This window comes from Nematolebias whitei, chromosome 6 (genome assembly GCF_014905685.2).
Source record: "Nematolebias whitei isolate Nwh7 chromosome 6, NemWhi1, whole genome shotgun sequence".
Lineage (NCBI taxonomy): Eukaryota > Metazoa > Chordata > Actinopteri > Cyprinodontiformes > Rivulidae > Nematolebias > Nematolebias whitei.
The window spans coordinates 30,484,533-30,507,970 of NC_056503.1; the positions used below are offsets into that span (position 1 = coordinate 30,484,533).

Sequence of the window (23,438 nt, forward strand, 5' to 3'; positions counted from 1 at the left end):
GTCAGCTGTTTTATGTGTGTTTTCTTGTTTTTTAGTTTGTCTCCAACTCTCATTAATCCACTTTTAAACGCATGGGAACCAAAGACCTGCCAATGGATGTTGCAATTCTTTGAAGGAGCACAGAATTAATCTGTTGCCATGCGTATCACTTTCTGCCAGGCCCTGTTAACTGGTGCCATCGTCATCAACCTCCTTATTCTTTATTATGTGTCTCGAGCCCAGCAGCAGATGATGGAGAAGAGGAAGGAGCTTGGCCGTGGCACGAGGAGGGCTGCTCGGCCAGGCTCAGTTCTCGGAGGAGGCCTAGGAGTCCTCGGAGGAGAACATGGATTGGTTGGAGTGGAGGGGCACGGGCGAAGCCCTCGTGTGACTGTTCTTCTTCGGGAGTTTGAAAACTTTGAGAATTATGTAAGGGATGTGGCTAATTCCTTCCTTCGTCAACGACCGGATCTGCCCTTCCTGACTGTGGCTGACGTGTTTCCATACCCTCCCCTTGTGCTTCCTGAAGGCGCTCGTCTTCTGGTGCTCTCCCCCAGTCCGGAGCAGCCACCGCAAGCTCACAGGCCAGAGTTTCATGTGCAAACAGAGTTTGTGCTGTTGGTGCCTGATGGAGTGGAGCTTGAGCAGCCTCGAGTTATTGAGAGGCTGATTAAGGAGTTGGAAGGGGAGGGTGGGGGGCCTGTGAGGCTGGTAGCTGCACCTGTGCTTGTTCGATCGGCTGTTCAGTGCCTCCACCTGCGGGTGAACCTTAGAGAGTGGACAGCCACCTACTCACCAGCTGCTTCTGGAAGCAGTGGGAGTGTGTGTACGGCTTTACAAGGAGATGCAGTTGTCCTGATACGTACAGAGGACCTTTTCAATCTGTCCGTCCCTCTGGGGCGACCCCTTTTTCCTGCTCTTTTTGTTCAGACCTCCTTGAGAGGTTGGAAAGTCAAACTGCTGGAAAGCCCTTGCTTCTCCACAAACCACAGGCCACTTTTCAGCTCTGCGCACAGTCAGTGGAAGGCTGAGACTCGACTGAAAGAGGCCACGGGGAAGCTAATGAGGAGCTTTGGTCTGAAGCGCCTCCTGATGCCTGATGGGAAGGAACAGTGGTACGGCTGCAGTAAAGAAACGCCTCGCTGCTTTGGTACTGTGCAAGATGACACGCCGGACTATCTTTACCTTGATCGCTGGACGCCTCCTTGCTGTCTGCGATCACTCAGGGAAACCACCAAGTATGTCATCAATGTCTTGGAGAGTTCAGGGGTGCGCTACTGGTTAGAGGGCGGGTCTCTGCTCGGTGCTGTTCGCCACCAAGACATCATCCCATGGGATTACGATGTGGACCTGGGAATCTACCTGGAAGATGTGCCCAATTGTGACCACCTAAAGAACCTGGACTCAGGCTCTCTGGTGGATGCTAATGGATACGTGTGGGAGCGCGCTGTGGAAGGAGACTTCTACAGAGTCCAGTACAGCGAGGCCAACCACCTACATGTCGACCTGTGGCCGTTCTACCCCCGGAACGGCGTCATGACTAAAGACACGTGGACAGAGCACAAACAAGACGTGGAGTTCCCAGAACATTTCCTGCAGCCGTTGGTCCCCATGCCTTTCGCTGGCATCACAGCCTATGGCCCAAACAACCACAGAGCCTTCCTGGAGCTCAAGTTTGGAGAGGGAGTGATCGAGAACCCTCAGTACCCAAACCCTGACAGAAAAAGGCTGGACAGAAGCAAGTTATGAAAGACAGTAGGGACTCACAGGCCCTTTTTATATTGCACTGATACTTTTTATTTATTTAAGTGATTCAAAAGAATTTACCTCTTTTTTTGACAAACAAAACTACACAATGCCAAAACAACTATTAGCTGACAGCTTTATAATCTCAATCAGTCAAACCATTTTTAATTTATTTTAACGTGTTTTACATGTAAAGTTTGAGACTTTCTATGAAGGAACAGTGACCCTAAAAAATGTAAAAATAGGCCTGTCGCAATAAACAATAAATCAGTAATAACATGATAAATGAAAATTATCAACCTCATTTTCATATTTCGGCTTTATCGTTTCTTCGTGTCTCTTTCTACTGAAGACACTGGATGACAAAAGGCTCACCTCCAGTGGTCTTCATTGACCCTTCCCTTTCTCTTTTCTTTAAAATCCATTTTAACCATCCAAAATCGAGTTTTTGGATCGTTAAAAGCAGCTAAGCTGAGAAGCTAAGCTACTAGCTAAGCTAACAGGCCAACCTCGGGAAAAAAACACCGTCTTGTCAAAGCTCCAAAATTCATGGCTGAAACCCGTGCCTTCGTGTAAAATGTTGTTTTTCTCTGCAAAAAGAAGCTGAGAACTTGTTTACTGATTTTTTTATTAAAAGCTTTGTGTGAAAAATACTATGCTAAAGCGCTCAAACCACACCGAGCGCCGAACCGAAGAAAAGGCAAGACATCCCATGTCACGTCAAAGGGCCTCCCTACCATTTTTTTAGAGACACGCTGCTCGCTCCCTCACTATCCATCCTTCAGTTCAAACAGTCTCATACTGCCATCCGGTGGTCAAAAAAGGTACTACACACAAAACAAATGAACCAACATTTCTTCTTAAATTTGGCATATTTACTAATTATTGTCAAATTTCAAAAAATAGTATTGTTTATCGCAATAACTTCTGAGACGATTAATCGCCCAGCAAAATGTGTTATCGTGACAGGCCTATGTAACAGTACATCAATGTACTAACATTTAATGAGAAACTAATGTTACTATAACAGACTGAATGTGTTGTACAGTGTAAATATTACTGCAGTAAGGACAGAACATTTCAAACCACAAGTGTTTTTCTGATTATCCTCAGCAGTGTTTGATGTTTTTGTACAGAATCCATTTCAGTAGGTGACTTTGGCTTTTTTAATTATCAAACAGTTCATTTGTGTTGCCTTGTTTCACTTTTGCACATGTATAAATGAATCTAACAAGGTCAGGTCTTCTGGATGGATCCTTCTTTGTTGAAATGTTTCGTCTTTAATCCAAAGGACTTCTTCAGTCTGAGGTACGAATATATAAAATAATATATATAAATGAATGTTCATGAGGATCATTTGCTGCCAGTCGGCTCCTTTTATGGATTAAGAAACAATGTGAACGTAAACGTTAGAAGGTTTTTTGGTCTTTAGCACAAAAAAAACAAGGAATTTAAACGGAAAGAAGACACAAATATGTTCAGCATAAAATGTTTGCAACTTTATGTGCTGTTTGGTTTATTTTAGTTCTCATACTCGATGTGTGGTCAGTTTGCATTTCTTATTTATTGTTTTTAATATTTTGTTGCCTCTCATTTTAAGGGCTAATACTCAAATGATACTGTAAAGCCTGTTTAAAGGCGTATTTTACCCCGTTTTGTGTCCCTCTCTAGCAGATACAATAATTTCTGGTTAAAATTAAAGGCCTAGCGTTCCATGAAGCAATGCTTGTTACTCGTCACCTTTCATGCCAGAGTTTAAAACTCACCTGTACAAGGGTATAGTAGTTTTTTGTCAAACCTTAAAAATAAAGTTGTACGGTATTTCATGTGACATTGCTGAGTGTGGATCTGTTCGAGCTCGGAGTAGGTGTTGGTAATGACTCTCAGCTACCACCAACCCCAATTTTAGATTGATATCTGTAAATTAACAGCTACGGCCACTTTTGGTTTTGATAGGAGTGCTAAGCGGTGACTCGATTCGACTTCAGCAGGTTGCAGATGTACAAATCGGATTCCAAAAAAGTTGGGACACTAAACAAATTGTGAATAAAAACTGAATACAATGATGTGGAGATGGCAAATGTCAATATTTTATTTGTAATATAACATAGATGACAGATCAAAAGTTTAATCTGAGTAAATGTAACATTTTAAAGGAAAAATATGTTGTTTCAAAATTTCACAGTGTCAACAAATCCCAAAAAAGTTGGGACAAGTAGCAATAAGTGGCTGGAAAAAGGAAATTGAGCATAGAACGAACAGCTGGAAGACCAATTAACACTAATTAGATCAATTGACAACATGATTGGGTATAAAAAGAGCTTCTCAGAGTGTCAGTGTCTCTCAGAAGCCAAGATGGTAAGAGGATCACCAATTCCACCATTGTTGCGCAGAAAGATAGTGCAGCAATACCAGAATGGTGTTACCCAGCGTAAAATAGCAAAGACTTTTAAGTTATCATCATCAACCGTGCATAACATCATCAAAAGATTCAGAGAATCTGAACAATCGCTGTGCGTAAGGGTCAAGGCCGTAAAACTCTACTGGATGCTCGTGATCTCCGGGCCCGTAAACGTCACTGCACCTCAAACAGGAATGCCACTGTCAAGGAAATAACAGAATGGGCTCAGGAATACTTCCAGAAAGCATTGTCCCTGAACACAATCCACTGTGCCATCCGCCGCTGCCAGCTGAAACTCTACAGTGCAAAGAGGAAGCCATTTCTAAGCAAGCTCAGACATTTGCACTGGGCCAGGGGTCATTTAAAATGGAGTGTGGCAAAATGGAAGACTGTTCTGTGGTCAGATGAGTCACGATTTGAAGTTCTTTATGGAACACTGGGACGCCATGTCATCCAGACCAGAGAGGACAAGGATAGCCCAAGTTGTTATCAACGCTCCGTTCAGAAGCCTGCGTCACTGATGGTATGGGGTTGCATGAGCGCTTGTGGCATGGGCAGCTTGCATGTCTGGAAAGGCACCATTAATGCAGAGAACTATGTTCAGGTTCTAGAACATATGCTCCCATCTAGACGTCATCTCTTTCAGGGAAGACCCTGCATTTTTCAACACGATAATGCCAGACCACATTCTGCAGCAATCACAACATCATGGCTACGTAGGAGAAGGATCCGGGTACTGAAATGGCCAGCCTGCAGTCCAGATCTTTCACCTATAGTGAACATTTGGCGCATCATAAAGAGGAAGGTGCAACAAAGAAGGCCCAAGACGATTGAACAGTTAAAGGCCTGTATTAGACATGAATGGGAGAGCATTCCTATTTCCAAACTTGAGAAACTGGTCTCCTCTGTCCCCAGACGTCTGTTGAGTGTTGTAAGAAGAAGGGGGGATGCCATGAAATTTGGAAACAACAGATTTTTCCCTTAAAATGATACATTCTCTCAGTTTAAACTTTTGATCTGTGATTTGTGTTCTATTCTGAATAAAATATTAGATGTTGGCACCTCCACATCATTGCATCCAGTTTTTATTCACAATTTGTTTAGTGTCCCAACTTTTTTGGAATCCGGTTTGTACATCCAGTGGTGACTTTCTGAGAGTTTCATTTAAATCTGCCCACTTGTTCGTAAGATATTTTGCAAACAGACAAGCAAATGAACACACATACACTCCTTGAGGCTTGTAATTAAGATAATTCATCCGTAGCCCTGTCTGACCTTATTATGAAAAGATTCATTATGTGCAATATTAAATAAGCCTCCATCTAATTGTAATGGGACATAAGATAAACCTGCATTCATCTGACTACTGTGCTTTTTGCAGATTTTCTAATAAATGTGCATCATGTATGAGTGTTTCACATTTGAAAAACTGGTCAAATAAAAAAATTATTTAAGTTACAAATTGAGGCTGCTGTTCTTCATGAACACTAGATGGCACAACACACCTAACAGAGTCCATGTTCGGAGGATGTAAAGACTAGTAAACAGGAATGTGAGTTTACTGGAACTAGGCTGAGTTATTCCCCATCAACCAGTTTAGTGATGCAAGAGTGTCCTGAAGCCACACGGTCAACAGATCAAAACTGTTCCTGGAGTTTTGTTTACATTCCTTCCTGCTGAGTGTGGAGCTTCACTATAGTTCTCAGTCATGATTGAAACGAAAGCCCTTACTCTTTCAGAGCTCAAGTTTTACATTACAGCATTTCATTTCTAAAAAGGTTGAGTCAGGTCCTCTGGATGGATTCTTCTTTGTTGAAATGTTTCATGATTTTGAGCTGCAACAAATTCAGTCCTATAAGCAGCACCTGTTCATAGTGGATCAGTCAGTTTTATGGTGACAGCCAAAACTAGTAGCTCATATGACAAAGGAGCCAAATCATCAGCCTAATGACAGATCTTTAGCATTAAAGCTGATGGCTGTTTACTATTCACAGGAGGCTGGGTGATACTAGCAATCACAGCATTGTAAGAGGGGGACAGTTGAACCCGGAGGCCTCCACCCCTGTTTAATGATGGACGATTTCTTTTCACAAAGATGGCCTCCTTTACTCCTCTCTCAAACCATCGTTCCTCTCTGTCCAGGATGTGAACATCTTCATCCTTGAAAGAGTGACTGCTGGCCTGGAGATGAGTGTAGACCGCAGAGTCCTGGCCTGATGATGTTGATCTTCTGTGCTGGGCCATCCTTTTGGCCAGTGGCTGTTTAGTTTCCCCGATGTAAGACTGATCACAGCCCTCCTGACACTGAACAGCATACACAATATTGCTCTGTTTGTGCCGGGGGACTGGATCTTTGGGATGAACCAGTCTTTGCCGTAATGTATTTTGGGGTTTAAAAGCCACTGGGACGTTATGTTTAGAAAATAAACGTCTCAGTTTCTCTGATACTCCCTCAACATATGGAATGACCACTGGTCTGGGTTCCTCCTTTTCACCTAATGGCTGACTGGAGTCCTGTTTGGGTTTCTTCTCTGCTTTCAGGAAGGCCCAGTTAGGATATCCACATTGCTCTAGAGCAGGGGTGCCCAAAGTGGGGCCCATGGGCCAAAGTTGACCCGCCAAGTTGTCATATTAAAATTTCCTTTGAAGAATCAATGTGCTTACACTCATTGACTTCATTGTTAGTCGGCCTGACTACCATAATTTAACTACACAGATTACACAGTAGATAATGTATGTATTTTTTAAATAATTTAAATTTATTTTTTTATTTCATTTTAACAGACTTCCTACCATCCCTCGGCAGCTTCCTGCCACTGAATAAAATTTTCCTTTGATAGAACACAAAGCGTTTAAAAGTAAATTGTAAATATGAACTGGTTTCAGTGGTGATTTGAGCCTCTAAATTTAAACTCAGCACCCCTGAAAAATAAAGAAATCATTAGGATTGTGTAAGGAAACAGTTCTCAAACTTTAGATTCACCAAAATATTGAATAAATATGGAATAAATGATGACGGTCTCAAGCGGGCCAATACAATCTATGATTTTCTTTGTATGAGTCCCGCCGCCTGTCAATCAATCCAGTAGGCACGTCAGCAACTGTAACAATAACAGAGTTTTGTTTCATGTTAATCTATACGGTAATAAACGTTTGTAAAATACACCAGAATGCTGGAAATTACATCTACTTTAATCAAATTTCTCGGGGGGAACAAAGTTCAGTCAGGTCCTCTGGACTGTTTCTTTTGTTGTTGAGACGTTTCATCCTTCATCCAAAGGACTTCATCAGTCTGAGGAGCCACAACAAACTCAGTCTTCACAAGCAGCGCACTCCCATAGTGGACCAACCAGTTTGATGGTGATAAGATGGTTTCTGAGGCCCGCCCTCTTCCCCGTCGACTCCTCTGAAGCAGCCATAGCCAAAGTGGTTCAAAACATCAAACGTCCTTTGGATGAAACGTCCCAACAAAAACAAAATGTCCAGACGACCTGAATGAACTTTGTTGGGAATTTTTACCTGGATTATTGAGCATGAACTATGTTTTGAACACCTTAAATTGGATTCATGTAAAAGTTAATCAGGTGTCATGTTCTTCTATTCAATATTTCTTGAGTTTGTCTGATGGTTCGTGAAGCATTTTAGAAAAATGAATAAACCCCAGCACAAACAGTACTGTAATTCTCAACACAGAATTTACTAGCAGGACCAGGCAGCTGTTTGTCTTCTTCTCTATAGCTGGATGTGTAATGTGTCATCATTTATCCAGAGATGAATTTAACTAATTTAATTTAAATCTTTTACCATGACTGCCTAACGGTGTGTGCAGATGGAGCATCTCTGCAAACCAGAGGCTGTGCGCTGATGTAACCATAATGTTCCTTTTGCTCAAATTTGCAAGTTTAAAAAGACACAAGCATAAAAAAAAAAAAAAAGAGTTTTATTGCAAACCCAGTTTATACTTTTAAATTACAGCCTCACTGGAACAAACTCACTGCAGCCACCACAATCACACGTAAAACGGTTCACAGGACCGACTCTTCCACCTGGTTTAAGATTTCAGAAAGGACGTTTTTGCAACCTTGAGTCGGAAATAGTAATGCAACAGCACCTTCTGAGACAACTCTTGGTAATTCTGCATGACATGAAGCAAACATTGACGAAACTGCACGAGTCTGTAAATGGCAAACGAAAACATGGTATTCAAGAAGTCCTTTCCTTTTAAATACGGGACAGAAAACAAGTATTTTACAGTTCAGTGTGCACAACAAATGCACCAAAAACAAAAAAACAGTCTAGCGCCATCCAGTCAGCCGAAAGGAGTGATTTGGAGTAATTAACGGCCACGAACTTCTTTGGATTTTGATTAGAAATAAACAATTCAAACATTACGAGGCCTCACGTCTACAGACTCGAAAACATCTTGAATCCTCTCACAAAACTTCACGCATTAAAAGTTCAAAGACGCGCGCAGTGGAAGGCAACGTGACACGAGCGTGACATGTACAGTATTCACATCACGTGTTGCACCATCAGACGGTCTGTGCTTTAAAACCTATTTATACTTTGAGAAAACGCTGGAGCAGAAGCAACAGCTCGTACAAAATCCAGGGCATTAATTTATTAAATATAAAGAAAATGTTGGTGGAGGACCTCAAGAGTTCAGTCGTCTCCTTCATTCGCCTCTTTTAGTTTTTGGTCTCTGAGGATTTCAAAGCTTTTGAAGAAGAGTCCATCAGAAAAAGGCAGAAATATGTCACAATTATTCATAAAAGTAACGATAAGGCTATAATTCCACCTGATGTCTTTTGGAATATAAGAACTACTCTCGGCACGGAAACGACGATTAAAGAACCGTTTGTTTTGCATAATCAGAAATATTCCATCGAAGCTTTCACACACACTCCCCCTGAACAATAAAAAGAAACTAACATTTGTGCTTTTTTCTATACATTATGGCCATTTTCATGCAGGGGTAAGGCACAAAGGTGAATTTGATCTTTGTTTTTGTAGCGGTGGGATTTACAACGTGTACATCAAACAGCTACAAATGTGCAAACCAACACAACTAAATGGTTCTCTATGGTTTAATTTTGTGCAGGCAAAATAATCTGATGGTGTACCTTTGGTTCTTATGCGGCAATTAAACGATGAGCTAGCAAAAAAAAAAAAAAAAAAAAGTGCAATTTATACTAATAAATTAAATCAGGATTGGACGTAGTCTGAACTCCGTTTCCCCCTCTTAAAGAATAATCTGTGCTCGCACTCAGCTACTTTACCATTATTGACTGAAAGCAGTAATTATGAAAAAAAAAACATTTAAATGATTGGTCAAGGTTTTGGTCACATTTCAGATTAGGAAAAGGCACAGAGCCTTTACAAATGTATAAAAATTGACTTTACAGATGCAGAAGAAAAAAAAAAATCCATAAATCACATCTCTGTTCTAAATTAAAGCTTTTGTATCTTGATTGGCATAGGTTACCATCCCTAACGGATTATATTTGACGATTTATATAAAATACAATTATTCTGAATATATCACTTAATGAAGCCTGTTGGAAAGTGGCTATGCTCCTGTTAAGAGAAGTACAATTCTCCTCCTAGCCCCATTTGGAGATCCTTCTTGCCTACATTTCACAAGATGACAGCACTTCGTACAAATCAAACGAAGGTCGACACATTTAAAGTAACAGGTTACGAACTTTGACCGTGGAAAATGACAGACTGAGGAGAAGACGCTTCCATGGGGGCTCTCGTTCACTTTTAAAGTCAGAAATGTCCACGCTTACGAAAAGGGAAGCACTCAGTGACACAAATGAGATTTGACAATGTTTTAAAAGCAATCAGACCAACTCTTACATTTATGTCTTTTTTTTTTTAACTTAATGACTGATTGCATCTTGAAGATCACTGGTGTAGCTCCTGTGGGTGTATAAAGCATCATCTGATATAGATGTACTCAACGATGTCACAGACATTCTGACTTTAAAGTTGGCCAATCAAACGCACAGAAATCTGTCTAATGTAGACCAATGTGCTCCTAACAAGAATCACTTTGTACACAGTGCTGAGGTTAGAGAGGTTCTTCTGCAGCGTAGAGTCCTTCCTCACTCCTTGCACTCTTTTCTCCACGGCAGGACAAGAAAAGAAAAAAAAAGAAAAATCTGCGTAACGGGGGTTTGAACTTTAGGTTTCAGCATACAGAAGTGTCAGACTAGTCCGGAGTGACCCTGAGAACGTCAGCAGCAGGATTACATAGCAGATTCTCTCTCACTGGACGTCTTGACAGCTCGTTTATCTATGAGCGGCGAGGACTCGGGGGTGGCGGCAGACAGAACCCCGTCCATCCTGACCTCGCTCAGCTCGGCTCCGCCGTCGTGCTTCAGATTGCGGTCCACAAAGTGCTGCAGGAGTCCAGCTCCAAACGCGTCGCCCTCCACGTTCAGCACCGTGCAGGTACGATCTCTGAAGGAGATGAAACAAACAAAAAAAAAGATGTTTTGAATAAAAGGTGCACTTCAGAGCGATACGTTTTGCCACACCGAGTTGTTGTGAATGTTTCTGTGTACTCACACAATCCAGTCAACGGCAAGGATTAGAGAGATGTCTTTGGTTGGGAGTCCTATTGCTTCCAGGATAATAGCCAGAGTGAGCACCCCCCCTGCAGGGATACCGGCCGCTCCCACACTGGACGCTGTAGCTGTCACACTAACACACACACACATGGGACAGTGTCACAGTAGTGCACAGAAATGTACAAATAAAACAGGGTTTCTATCCTACTGAAGACAAATTCAAACACGTTTCATGTTTTAAAGGGAATTTTGAGCAGCTTTCACAAAAAGTGTTTATTAGTACAGAGTGATCATTTCACCTTCACACTCGCTACTTCGTGGGTCGACTTTTGCGAACTGGCTCTTTCGCGGTTTTTCAAAGTAAAATTGTACACGAGGAAAAAAAAAAAAAAAAGATTGTAAATGACACAATTGTCAACTTTACGTGATTGGGACAGGGCGGGACACTGGAAAGAGTTAAAAGAAATGTACTTCAGATAGGTGTCGCCGTTCGCCACTCAAAATGACTAAATTTCCCATAAGCCAACAGTGCACCACCCAGAAGCCCTGTTGCCTTCTGCTGAAATGGAGGGAAAGTTTTGATCCGATTCGAAAATGTTCGGTCCTTATTCATACAGTGACGTGGGCGCTCAGTGGATGCAGAGAGTCACACAGCACCGACTGAAACCGGACTGGACCTCCATACTCATTGGTCAATCAATTGGTCAGTGTCACCCGCTGGTCCACTAGACCTCCTGAGCAGGGAGGCACCGCCCAGAGGTCCTGCGTTATCTCCAGAAACCCCCCCCCCCCCCCCATCTGGATTTAGACTCAAATTGGGACCACCGCGTTGTCCTGTGCTGGCATCCGAAGGTCCGGCTCCCTCAAAACGTGTTTTGGTGTTCAAGGGCTGCAGAGAGCTGAACAGAACCAGACCAAAACCAGCAGGGCAGGTCTGCTGAACCAGAACTGAGCCAGACTGCCACTGTGTTCTGCAGAGCTGGTGAGTAAAATTGACAGTACTGTACAGTACATATACGAAAGTTGTTAAAATGACGTAGGATTAAGAGTTTAGAACACTACAAGAGTGCGGGAAGGGTTAATAAAGCCTTAAAGTATATAAATACTAAAATAAATATAGCATTCCTACTTCGCGGATTTTCACTTGGGTCTGGAACATAACCCCCGCGATAAACGAAGGACTGCTGTACAGACCGTGAGCCAGTTCATAAACTGGGAGTTTATCAGAGATGCTTTGAACTTACAACAAGGACTGAATTGGACTAGATGTATACATTTCATCTGGGAGTACTAAACTTGCAGTAACATCGTCTTCTGCAGAATGAGTGTGAAGTTTGAGTCTATTTAAATCCCTTGTTCAGTTCAGATTTAAGATGATAAACCAACGTTTTATTGTTGCACTTTTAAAAACATTTTTCTAAAAAAAAAAAAAAAAAAAAAAGCAAACTCTTAGTAAAACGAATCCAACTTGAGTTTCGAAGCCACTTTTTAAACCTTGAAAACGTAAAAAATTAAACCACTTCCTCAGATAATTAGCACTTATAGCATTTGTACCAGTCGTTTTAACATTTAAGGTCACAGATAAAAGAGGCAGGAAAGTCCTACACATTTCAGTGCGAGTGTCACCGAAGACGAGCTTTGACTCACAGGATTGTGATGACTTGGATGAAGTTGAGGCTCATGTTGTTCAGCTGAGCGATGAAAACAGCAGCCACGCACTGAAAGAGGGCGGCTCCATCCATGTTGACGGTTGCGCCGATGGGCAGGATAAAGCGGCTGATGTGCTTGGACACGCCGTTTTTTTCCTCCACGCACTTCATCATGAGGGGCAGCGTGGCAGAGCTGAGGAGCAGGAAACAGGGGTGGGCGAGTGTTGGAGAGCAGAAGGTATGTGAGGAAACAAGCGTTTTCGCCTGGAGAAGCTCCGTTAACCAGACTGAGCAAACAAGCGTGTTTTTTTTTTATTTTAGGGGGATTTGAATACCTGGAGCTTGTTCCGAAAGCTGTAGCCAAAGCTGCGAATATCCCCCAGAGGAAGTTGTAAGGGTTCTTCCTCGTGAAGATAAAGTAGATGCCCGGCAGCACGAGGAAACCGTGGATTGCGTGACCAACCATACAGCAGGCTATATATTTGCCCAGACTGGCAAACAGCGTGCCAACGTCATTCATCTCCACAATCTTGCCAGCGACGAGGAACATGATACCCAGAGGGGCATACCTGCAGACAGGAGGAACAAAACAGTGCTGTAGATCAGGTTACGGGAACACAGCACAAAGGAAAAGGCTCTCACTTAACAGGCTTAACCAACTCAGATCCGCGGCTTTGTGAAATATTTCTGAACGAGCATGACAAAAAAGATGATCGAGACATTAATTTGGGCTTTTATTGCAAGTTCTTGGTGTAAATTTATTTGTGTTCTTGGTTTTGCTGTAGCGTTTCGCTCAATGTTGTCGTTTGCCACAGTTTAGCGCAACATTAACACGCAACCCTCCTTACCACATGATCCAGGAGACCAGCACCATGGTGGCCTCGTTGAAGGAGTTGAAGAACTTGATCAGGATCTCTCCTTCCTCGCCCAGCTTCCTCAAAGCCACACCAAACACGATAGCAAACACCACCAGGCCGAGAATGTTCATGCCGTCTTGGTCTGATCCAATGGGCACCTGCCCACCAGAAATAAGGAGCTTTAAAAATCTGTCGTGCATTTATAATCCACCATAAGCAAAAAAATAAATAAATAAATAAAATAGGAGTTGTTCCTCACCTTCTCCACTGTGATATTTGGGTTTCCATCTGTGCCATTCCTTTTTATCAGCTTGTAGGAGGTTGCATACTGGTTGGAAAAAAAGGTTTTATTTGTTAAGAACCACTAATAAGTTCCCAATCAGCTTATCGAGCCATACTTGTTATATAATGTCATTCATGGACTCCGCAAATCGATATAAACAAGATCAAATACTCACAGACTGAAAGGCAGCAGACACCAGGTTGGAAGGAAAGATATTTCTGTAAATTGAAAAAAAGAAAATGTAAAAAACATATTGCGTTGTAGATCAGATTTTGCTGTAACGGTAAGCAGAACTCATGAACAATCTTAACATTTATACTTAAAACAGGAGTGCAAGAAAACAGCACAACAGTTTATTTTACTTTAACTACTTTAAACAAAGTGAATCACATGGATCGTGTGGAACTAGCTAAAAAAATAAGAACCATTAATCCCTCTTTCTCCTCTGTACCCTCGGCGTCATGTGACGGGGTTATAACGCTCACAAGTTGCTACATGCATTCAGTCTGACTGCATATAAACTAAGCCCCCCTCAAGAACTCACAAACCCAGCTCAGTTAATACGTCTGTGCTTGGCTGCCTGCAAGATTTAGAGCAATAAGGCTTTAACTTAACAAGCTCTTTACAGCCGATCGACACAAACAATCGGGCTCAAACCTCGTGACGAGGCGCTGGTACCCCACCACGAAGACCAATACTGACGAACTCAAGGACACGGGGTTTAAGCTTCCACTAAGATTCACGTTTTCTTTAACGGTTTGAATTAAAAAGTTCATTTTCCCTCCCAGACAGTGGTCAATTTTAGGAGGCTGCTTCAAATACTAGAAGACTCGAGAATATTTGGAAACATGAACAGAGACATTTCAGAGCTTGAAACTGAGCTCACACCTGAATACTTCCACTTCCTTGTTGCTGTGGCTACTATTATTTTTGGCACGGTGACGGTTATGAAACTCGGACTTAATGAACTCCTAAATCCTTAGTTTCCAACGAATCCATCTCAGCTGCTGCCATTTTCTTTGTACCAGTGAAAATGTCCTGTTTCAAGGCCATAAAACATTTTGAGATTATGAAGTACGTTAACTATATAAAGGAAGTAAAGCTGAATAGCGTCATTGTCGTGCCAACAACTGACACACACACATACAGCACGGTCACATGCCATTCAGAGGGTGTGTCTTCTTGATTTTTTTCGTATTTAGCTCCTATGACGTCTTTTCAGAGTATTGTCACCTCTTGGATCCGGCAACAACACCTGCCCCAGGGCAACGTAAAATACCACAGGTATACAGTCAAAACATTGGAAGACATGTGACCAGTGGGAAAGATGAACGAATGATAAACAACATATACATATTGTAATCAAGACCAAACTTACGTTCTTTAAAAATGTTTAAAAAAATAGTGAAAAAATGATAACACTCTTTTTACTTGAAAGGGTACCATAGGAACAAAGCTGATACTCATCCAGATAGAAACAAAAAATGTTATAAATCGTGTCATCTGGACCAGTTTAAGTGAGAAACGTTTCTCCCCCCATCCAGAAGACTTCTTCAGTCTGCGGCCTGCCAACACAATCTGTCCTATAGGTAGCCTTCGCTGCTGTGTTTCAAGCCAACCTCCTGTTGGAATCACAGAAGTAGGCTTTGAACACATCCAAAACAACCAATCATCATGTACAATAATGAAAATGTTTTAAGCCAGATGGGCAACTTGCTACTCACAGAAACAGCCTGAGGGCAAAATGGTTCAGAAAAATGGTTGTGGTTGTGCGTCACTGTAATAGTTTTAGAACCACTTTGACCTTGATTGTCCTCAGGCTGTTTCTGTGAGTAGCTAGTTGACCATCTGGCTTAAAGCATTTGATTGTTGTACATGATGATTGGTTGTTTTGGATGTGTTAAAAGCCTACTTCTGAGACTCCAACAGGAGGTTGGCTAGTTGGACGATCAGGTTGACAGACCGTAGACTCACAAAGTCCTCTGGGTGGGGGACGAAACGTTTCTCACTTAAAAAAAAAAAAAAAAAACGTCCAGATGACACGATTTAACCTTTTTTGTAGAGAAGATAAAGTTTTCCGTACACCGACAGGTGACCCGTCACAGCTGGACATCAACTGGGAATGTTGACATTAGTTGCAAATGGGAAAAGAACACACAGGAGATAAGAAAAGTCAACAAGGATGTGTTGAAGTGGCTGCAAACAGAGTGAAACCCGTCTGTGTCTACCTGACCTGACATGTGGTCAGTTTTACACGACAGGCGCTCATTAAACCGAGCTCGGGTCTGCCAACAACTAGTTTTTACGCTTGGACGAACAGCTCAGATCCACCCAGCATCTTCCCCGCCGAGCTCACCAAACCACATTCAAGCGAGCGCTAATGAGAGGCCTGCAGTGTTGACGATCATTTGGAAACACGTGTGTGCGCGCGTCTTGTGTCCAACACAAGATAAAAACTGCTCCGGCTTTTGTTCTTTATCTTGAAAACACGGCGGTTCCTGTGACGCGTTGAAGCAACTACTTTAAAACGTGGGACAATAAATTGATTTTAGGGTAAAAAGTCCATACACAGGGCAGATTGTACATGTTCTGACACTGAAAACCTTACAATTCAATGAGGGTGTGTTTACTTTTTTCCCCAGGACTGTAAATGTGCAGATCAGTTTTTTTTTATTCAGGCAACTGTGTTGCAGCTTGCAGCTCTGGTTTTGCAGCATGCCTTAATAAATATCAGTAATAATCTGAACAGCACTCGGATCTCATGAAAAGATCTGAGGAAAACACGTCAAGTCGTGCTACAGGTTTAAATCGCTCCTTTGTTTAGTGCGTCACATTGTAATATCGAGAAAAGTGTATTATACCATCTGCTCACTACAGACTCATGTTCAGGCTGCTGTTTAATATACTGTATTATTTTAAAGTATTAGAGTTTAGCGTATATCTAGATCCTTGTATACCGTTTCTTTTTATACTTTATATTTTTGGGTGCAACTGGGACCTTGACTACACAATTTCGTTCCACCTCATGTACCACATGGGGTGATGCAAATGACAATAAAGAACCTTGAAAAGACAATCCACTAGATATTTTGTACATCTTAGCTGTTGCGCGTCCAACTCTACTTATTAAAACAAAAAATGTGCAAAAATGACGAGACGTGACAAAATGGGAGGGCTGTTTGAATGTGAAGTCACAAGATTGTTTTCAAATAAACAGACAAACTATTTACATATGCGTTTTAACACCATGACTGTTGTGAGCAGGTGTTGCCTCATTTTTAATCATCATTAATTTTTTTTATGCATTATCTGAGGGACTTGTCCAGAGTGTCCTCCACCTCTCACAGTGATGGCTGGACATGGACACCAGTGATCCGAAAAATAAGAAGTGGGTAAAGATCATGGATGGATTATATGTTAAGGCTTTATTGTATTATTTTGCCCTTTTATTAATAGTATTATAATTTTTTATATTCAACAGGTCACATTTGGGACAACCCTCTGCCCACTCTTACTTTGTGCATTGGAAGCTATAAAGATTGGGAACCTTTGTTATGATTGGTGAGGGTTTTTTTTTATTTATGGAATGGCCGATGTCCAATATTTAACCTTATCGCCAATATCAGCCGATACCAATATAATGCCGATAATATCGTGCATCCCTAACCAATCTAAAAGGCTTCCGTTTTAAGTTCATTTTTAAAATTAAGAAACTGTCAAAGAATATCTATTAATGCACTACTACTCATGCACTTTTCACTTGTGAACAGGTTGAATTTAGATTTGTGAAAATTTACAAATTTGCACTGTTCGAGTGTTGTCATTGTGTTAGAGAGAGTAAATATCATGAATAAATTTGACATTAAACATAATCCAAGTTGAAGTGTTACATCATTTTCAGCTCCCTTTTTGGCATCTGCATTTGGTATCAGGACAAACTGGCAAAGACCATGCAGAATAATGTAGTAATTTAATGCCACAACAGAGAAAGCTGTGTAGTCTCTGTGAGTAGGTCTAGGAAAAAATATATATAAATATCGGTATTGGTATCGGCAAAATAAGTTAACATCGGATATCGGCCAAAAATCCAATATCGTGCATCACAGCTCTGTGTACTGACATTTAGTTAAAATAAACAAAGAAATGGTTCTGTTGGGGTAAATATAAATATATATTTGGTCCAAAACTGTCTCAGTTAAGTTTGTACAACAGAAACGTGAACTTGATTTCTTTGCGTGACTGGAAATGATCAGTACAGAACAGAACAAATCTGGCAGCGTTAAACGGAAATCCTCACATCAACGCTATGAAGCCAAACACTAAAACAAGTGTGTGTCAGGAAGATGTTCACTACTTCTTGAACGGCCTCACACACGTGTTGAGAGACTAAACTGAAGGCATGAAGTGTGTAACAGAGGCAGCTCCAGCCGGTTCCTCAGCTCAGACCTGGTGAGGAGCAGCAGCTGATGCAACAGCGTGTTGACATTACTCGGGTTAAAAATGGCGCCACGTGTAACGGCGGTTAAAGCGCATTTGTCGCCTTGAAGGAGGTGGAAAAGGAAAAGTTGGGGGTCTGTTTCACTCACCTTATCAAGTCCAGGAAGGAGTCTATGATTTCTTTATGCGCCGGCACGCTATCATCCAAGTCTATTAAAGCCGTGGGGTTGTCCACGGCCCCCGGCTTGATGATGAACGCCATCACGACCCCGATGGACGACGCGATGAGTGTGGTGACGAGAAAGAAGAGCATGGCCCACCCGCCGAGCTTCCCCAGGGCTTTGGGGTCGATGCTGGCCGCGCCGGACACCAGGCTGCACACGACCAGGGGGATGATGATCATCTTCAGGAGCCGGATGAGGATCTCGCCCGGGAAACCCACGTAAATTTCCTGGGTTTTCGTCAGCCCCACGTTGCGCACGCCGAGTCCAATGAACACGCCGACCACGACCCCGGCCACGGTGAGGATGACCAACAGGTTGGCCCGGACGATTCTGAGCAACCGGGCGGACAGCGGCTCCGGGCCGGTCTTCTTGTGGCCGTCGAGTCCGTTGGCCATGGGCTCGTCGTAGTGAGCCTCTCCGTTGGCTGCCTTCATGTCGTCAATGTCTATCTTCTCAGCCATATTTAAAAGTTACGCTAAACTTATATTAACAGTAGAAAACGTTTAACAACTTCTGTAAGTGAAGCGGGGGTAAAGCTAATAATTTACGAGGTTTTAAAAGACGAAGAAAAGCTAATATAAGAATACTTAAGTTTAGAAAGTCACTTTTCCGCGTGGCGGTGTACTTTTATACCGGCACATTTAGCTCCGCCCCATGTGGCGGAACTAGCGTAATGACGTATTAGATGGGAGGGGAGGGGTGGGGCTTGAGAGCTTAAACTCGACAGACAGGAAAGGGAACTGTGTCCGTGTCACGGATCAAATGTTCCGATTCATACATTACAATAAATTTTAAGGAAATGTTTGGTTGGTTTCCATGGTTATTATACTGTTGTCAGTCTGTGGGATTTTCTGTTCATGTATGGCGTCACTTTACTAAAAAAAAAATTGCAGTAGAAACAATTCAATCAAAAAGTACTTTTGATAAAATAGACAAGGAGAAAATAAGTGTCAGACATAAAATTGAACTATTATCAGCCTATAAAGGTTTCTGAAAGTCATGATTTTAGGAAACAGGAGAATATTTTATGTGTTGTATTTTACAGTTTCAAGTAAAAAAAAAAAAAAAAAGAAATCCAGCAAGAATTGCCACTATAAAAGTTTTAATAAATCATCATATGGCCTACTTCAACATGTGATAAAATGTGATTTGTAAAGAAAACTATGAAAAATGAGTTGTGTTTTCCAGTTAAACTCTACAGCTATATGCCAATATATTTTGATATTAACGCACTTTACGAGACATGTAATAAACCTGAAACAAGTGACATCTATTGCATCATACAAGAGTAATCTATTCCCTTGAGAACTATTCAAATAATGCAGCTGTGTTTTAGAAAAGTTTTAGGCAAAGCAGCCAGAAAAACATCAATCACATCAATTTAAAATAAAATGCAATAAATGAATTGTGGGATTAAATTAAGTGATGGCATTTATTTATTTATTTTTGCCCAAAAATAACCGTTATAAGAGTGCAGATGTACTGGAATATATGCAACTCTAATCTTCACCCAGATTACTCCCTTTTATTAGAGTGACGGTGTAACTGGGGCACATTACAGAGGGCAACAGAGGTGGAGGCTTTGCTTCTGCAGCTGCATGGACTGCCAATGGACTTTGATGCGACCTCCTTCCCTTCTGTGTTTATTTGCTCTCCACTCGAGTGCCAAATGAACAAAAACTATAATTTTTTTTGTTGTAGTTAGGACATCAAAGAGTAATGCACACAATATGCCAAACACAGTGGAGTTGGGTTTAAGGCATTTCTTTTACAGCTGCACTGCTTCTGACACAATCATTGCATCACAGTACTGGATAACCCTCTTTTAAAGTATGATAGTCTTTTAATTTATATTAAAAAAAAAAAAAAAAGCCAGAATGAATGGATAGGTGGATTATGGGTTTATATTTGCCTTGAGATGATGGATTTCTGGCTACCGTCTTGCTATATTCATCAAGGTTTTTGCTAACTAAAGAGTCATTGTCTGGAATACAAGAGGCTTACAGTCTGATATCTTAACATTTGTACACAGGGATCCAAGTCCTGCTGGGATTATCTTACACTCAAACAACAAACTTAAGTTCCTCTTTTTTTTAAGGGTCTCACTGATAGAAATTGGTGGGAAAGGCACCTTTAATGCCTGCGGGACCAGAACTCAGACTGGTAGAGAGCTGGCCTCACAGCGTCCAGTTTGTTGTATCAAGCTCACTCCTTTGTTGCCTCTGCCTGAGGAATGATTAGAAGGAATCACTGTGAAACTGAGCACCTCTCTGTGAGAAAGGGCGACTTCAATGGCTAAATCTGCAGGCACATGTCAGCTAAGAGAGTTTTTTTTACTAGAGTCGGCCCCATCTATAAAAACACACACTGCATGCAGTCGGTGCACATGCTGTGGATATGCATTTTTCACATACCTTAACTCACAAAAGAAAGACCTTTGCCTATATTTAGTGTCTTAAATGTCTTATATAAAAACTAAAACTTTGTTTCTCAGCCAACATGGTGGGGCAAGGATTGTCAAAATTTGAAAGGAAATAAGAATATTGTACTGAATATATTTCGAAGAAGTAACCACTCAGCCGATAAGGCTACTTCCATTTGCAAAATGATTTGAAAAAGACGCCTGAAGAAACAGATTTATTTGTTAAGAACGAAAGGTGTGTCGTATCAGACGGAAGTTTTAGCAGTACTCGACAACTGTGGCAACAAATGAGAAACCTCACTACATCTATCATCAAAGTTCATGCTCCAGGTAAATAAATCCGACAATGTTCAGTCAGGTCATCTGAAAGGTTTCTTTTTTTGGTTGAGACATTTCGTCCTTCATCCAAAGGACTTCATCAGTCTGAGGAGCCACAATGCGCCCAAGGGTCCACTATGTGGGTGTGCTGCTTGTGGGACTCAGTTTGTTGTGGCTCCTCGGACTGATGAGGTTCTTTGGGTAAAGAACGAAACGTTGCAACAAAAAAAGAAACAGTCCGGATGACCTGACTGAACTTTGTTGGATTTTGTACCTGGATTATTGAGCATGAACTGTTGCTTCTTTTCCATTAGTACCATTAGTACCGGTATAGCACGGTTCGACTTGGCTCAGCACGGTATGAGTTGTGTTTCCATTATACTTTCAGTAACAGTTCTAATGGGCGAGTTCAGCTCGGAGCCCCAGCCTCGGGTCAGCAGCTCGCATGATCCTCTGCGTGGTGACCAGTGGAGCTCGGAGCCCACAAGGACGGGGCCCGCCCAAGCCCTAGCCTCACGTGCTCCTGCGGGTCAGCAGCACAGAGGATCCTCCACGGTGACCGGTGGAGCTCGGAGTTGGGGAGATGACGCCATTTCTGGCCTGAGAGGGCTCCGAGGCTCCAGTGGAGAGGACCGGGGGGACCGGCGGAGCTCCATCTAGCTCGCTCTGAATTTTGTCGTCGTCCACCAAGTACATGAAATGCCTGCACTTCACCATTAAACCACGGTGTTGCCATTGCTTTTAAAATCTTAAAAATGGGTCCAGTTCCTTCTCAAGTTCGAGTTATTGCAAATGGCGGATCGAGTTGTTGTGCAAGTTTCTCAAACAACCAGTGACTCCATCCTCTGACCAATCAGTGACCGGCAGTGTTCTGATGTCACGTTTTAAAGTCAGTACGGCACAGTTGGAACCCCAGAGAAAAAGGGACTGAAAAAGGGGCTGGTTCCATGAATAAGTGCTAGTGGAAAGGTGGAGCCGTGCTGAGTCAAGTCGAACCATGCTGTACCGTTACTAATTGATAATGGGCTTTTGATGTTTTGAACCACTTTGGCTATGGCTGCCTCAGAGGAGTCAACGGGGGAGAGGGCAGGCCCCAGAAATCATCTTATCACCATCAAACTGGTTGGTCCACAATGTGGGTTTGCTGCTTGTGGGACAGTTTGTTGTGGCTCCTTGGGCTGATGAAGGACAAAACATCTCAACGGAAAAAGAAACCATCCAGATCACCTGATTGAACATTGTTGGATTCAGTAGATCTATGAAGATAGATAGACATAACACCTAGTCAGTGGTTTAAACACTTTAGAACATGGCTGACGCGCCGTAACTTCAACGTGGACAATGACTTCGATATCACTGTCTCTGAAGAAGTAGAGAATCATGAGGCCACTGCTTTCCATGACCCAGATCTGGACGGTTGCATCACTCAGGATGAGCTCTGGCTAGTGATTTACTCTTTGCATAACGGCAAGGCTCCAGGTCCAGATGGTATCATATTGTAAAAGTAAATCTTTACACATTCCAGAAACTTATCTTTTGTTGTTTAAAAATAGGGTTTGAGAATCTGGACATTTCCCAGAATCTTGGTGTTTAGCAGTTACATGTCTACTGTATAAAAGTGAGGACAGGCGTGATGTAAATCATTATAGAGGAATATCCTTACTTGACATAATGAGTAAAGTATTCATAAAATTATTGAATAACAGGTTGACTGATTTCAGAGAAAATACAACAAGCTGTATGAAGAACAGTCAGGGTGCAGGAAAGGTTATTCAGTTATCAATAATATCTTTATTCTTCAAGCTTCTGTTCAGAAATATATATACAGCTACAAGGTAGCTTGTATGGTGTTTTTGTGGAATTCATGAAAGCTTTTGATAATGTTCAACATAGGCTTTTCTATTGTGTTTTAATTAAAAAAATGGGGCTCAAGGCAAACTCTACACAGTTTTATAATCAATGTATTCTAAATTTAAAGTGTGTTAAAAATGAGGATTGTATAAAATACTTTTTTTTGACTGCAACAATGGCACATGGGTTGCATGGTTAGTCCAAAACTTTTTGTTTTATTTTGAAATGCGTACAAATCTATGTTGAAAGATGCAGAATGACAGCATAACTGAGCTCGCATTCTTGCTATTTGCAGATGATTTGGCACTGCTTTCAGACTACAGAAGCAAAACAGTGTTCTGAAAAACTTTAGTAAATTGTATGGTATGAAGGTAAACAACAAAACAAGAGTTATGGTGTTTAGAAGGGGAGGTGTGGTCAACAAGCGCGAGAAATGGTACTTTGAAGGTGAAGCAGTTGAAATAGTTCATAGATACAAAGATCGAGGCACATGATAAACTCCAAAATTATCTCTGTGAATAACCAGACAACACTTGAGTCAGCAGGCTAAAAAGACATGTTATTCACTTTTGAGGTTCATCAAAACTATCAAGAGGGGTTTTCCCTCTTTCATAGAATGGTATACAGTAGTTCCTCGTTTATCGCGGATGTTAGGGACCACGCCCACCCGCGGTAAGTAAAAAAACGCCAAGT

The 23,438-nt window shown here is 41.8% G+C and overlaps 2 protein-coding genes across 2 annotated transcripts; one reads left to right on the plus strand and one right to left on the minus strand.

Moving 5' to 3' along the window:
• The first annotated feature begins 79 nt into the window (after positions 1–79).
• Positions 80–1,852, plus strand: LOC119411244 (fukutin related protein). The gene has a single exon (XM_037678177.1). The coding sequence runs from the start codon at positions 139–141 to the stop codon at positions 1,726–1,728; it is 1,590 nt and encodes a 529-aa protein (XP_037534105.1). The 5' UTR covers positions 80–138; the 3' UTR covers positions 1,729–1,852.
• Positions 1,853–9,997: 8,145 nt separating this feature from the next.
• On the minus strand, positions 9,998–18,751 carry slc1a5 (solute carrier family 1 member 5). The gene is made up of 8 exons (XM_037677503.1): positions 18,080–18,751; positions 13,669–13,711; positions 13,470–13,538; positions 13,202–13,368; positions 12,689–12,922; positions 12,352–12,546; positions 10,703–10,837; positions 9,998–10,594 (listed from the first exon to the last, which is right to left on the minus strand). Exons 1-8 carry the CDS (start codon positions 18,613–18,615, stop codon positions 10,381–10,383), a joined length of 1,593 nt encoding a protein of 530 aa, XP_037533431.1. The 5' UTR covers positions 18,616–18,751; the 3' UTR covers positions 9,998–10,380.
• Between the last annotated feature and the right edge of the window lie 4,687 nt (positions 18,752–23,438).

Coding starts and splice junctions, on each gene's coding strand:
- LOC119411244 (XM_037678177.1), top strand. CDS start 139: ATGCGTATCACTTTCTGCCAGGCCCTGTTAACTGGTGCCATCGTCATC.
- slc1a5 (XM_037677503.1), bottom strand. CDS start 18,615: ATGGCTGAGAAGATAGACATTGACGACATGAAGGCAGCCAACGGAGAG. Junction 13,369..13,469: donor CAAATATCACAGTGGAGAAG/GTGAGGAACAAC, acceptor TCTGGTGGGCAG/GTGCCCATTGGATCAGACCA. Junction 10,595..10,702: donor CTTGCCGTTGACTGGATTGT/GTGAGTACACAG, acceptor CATCTCCTTCAG/AGATCGTACCTGCACGGTGC.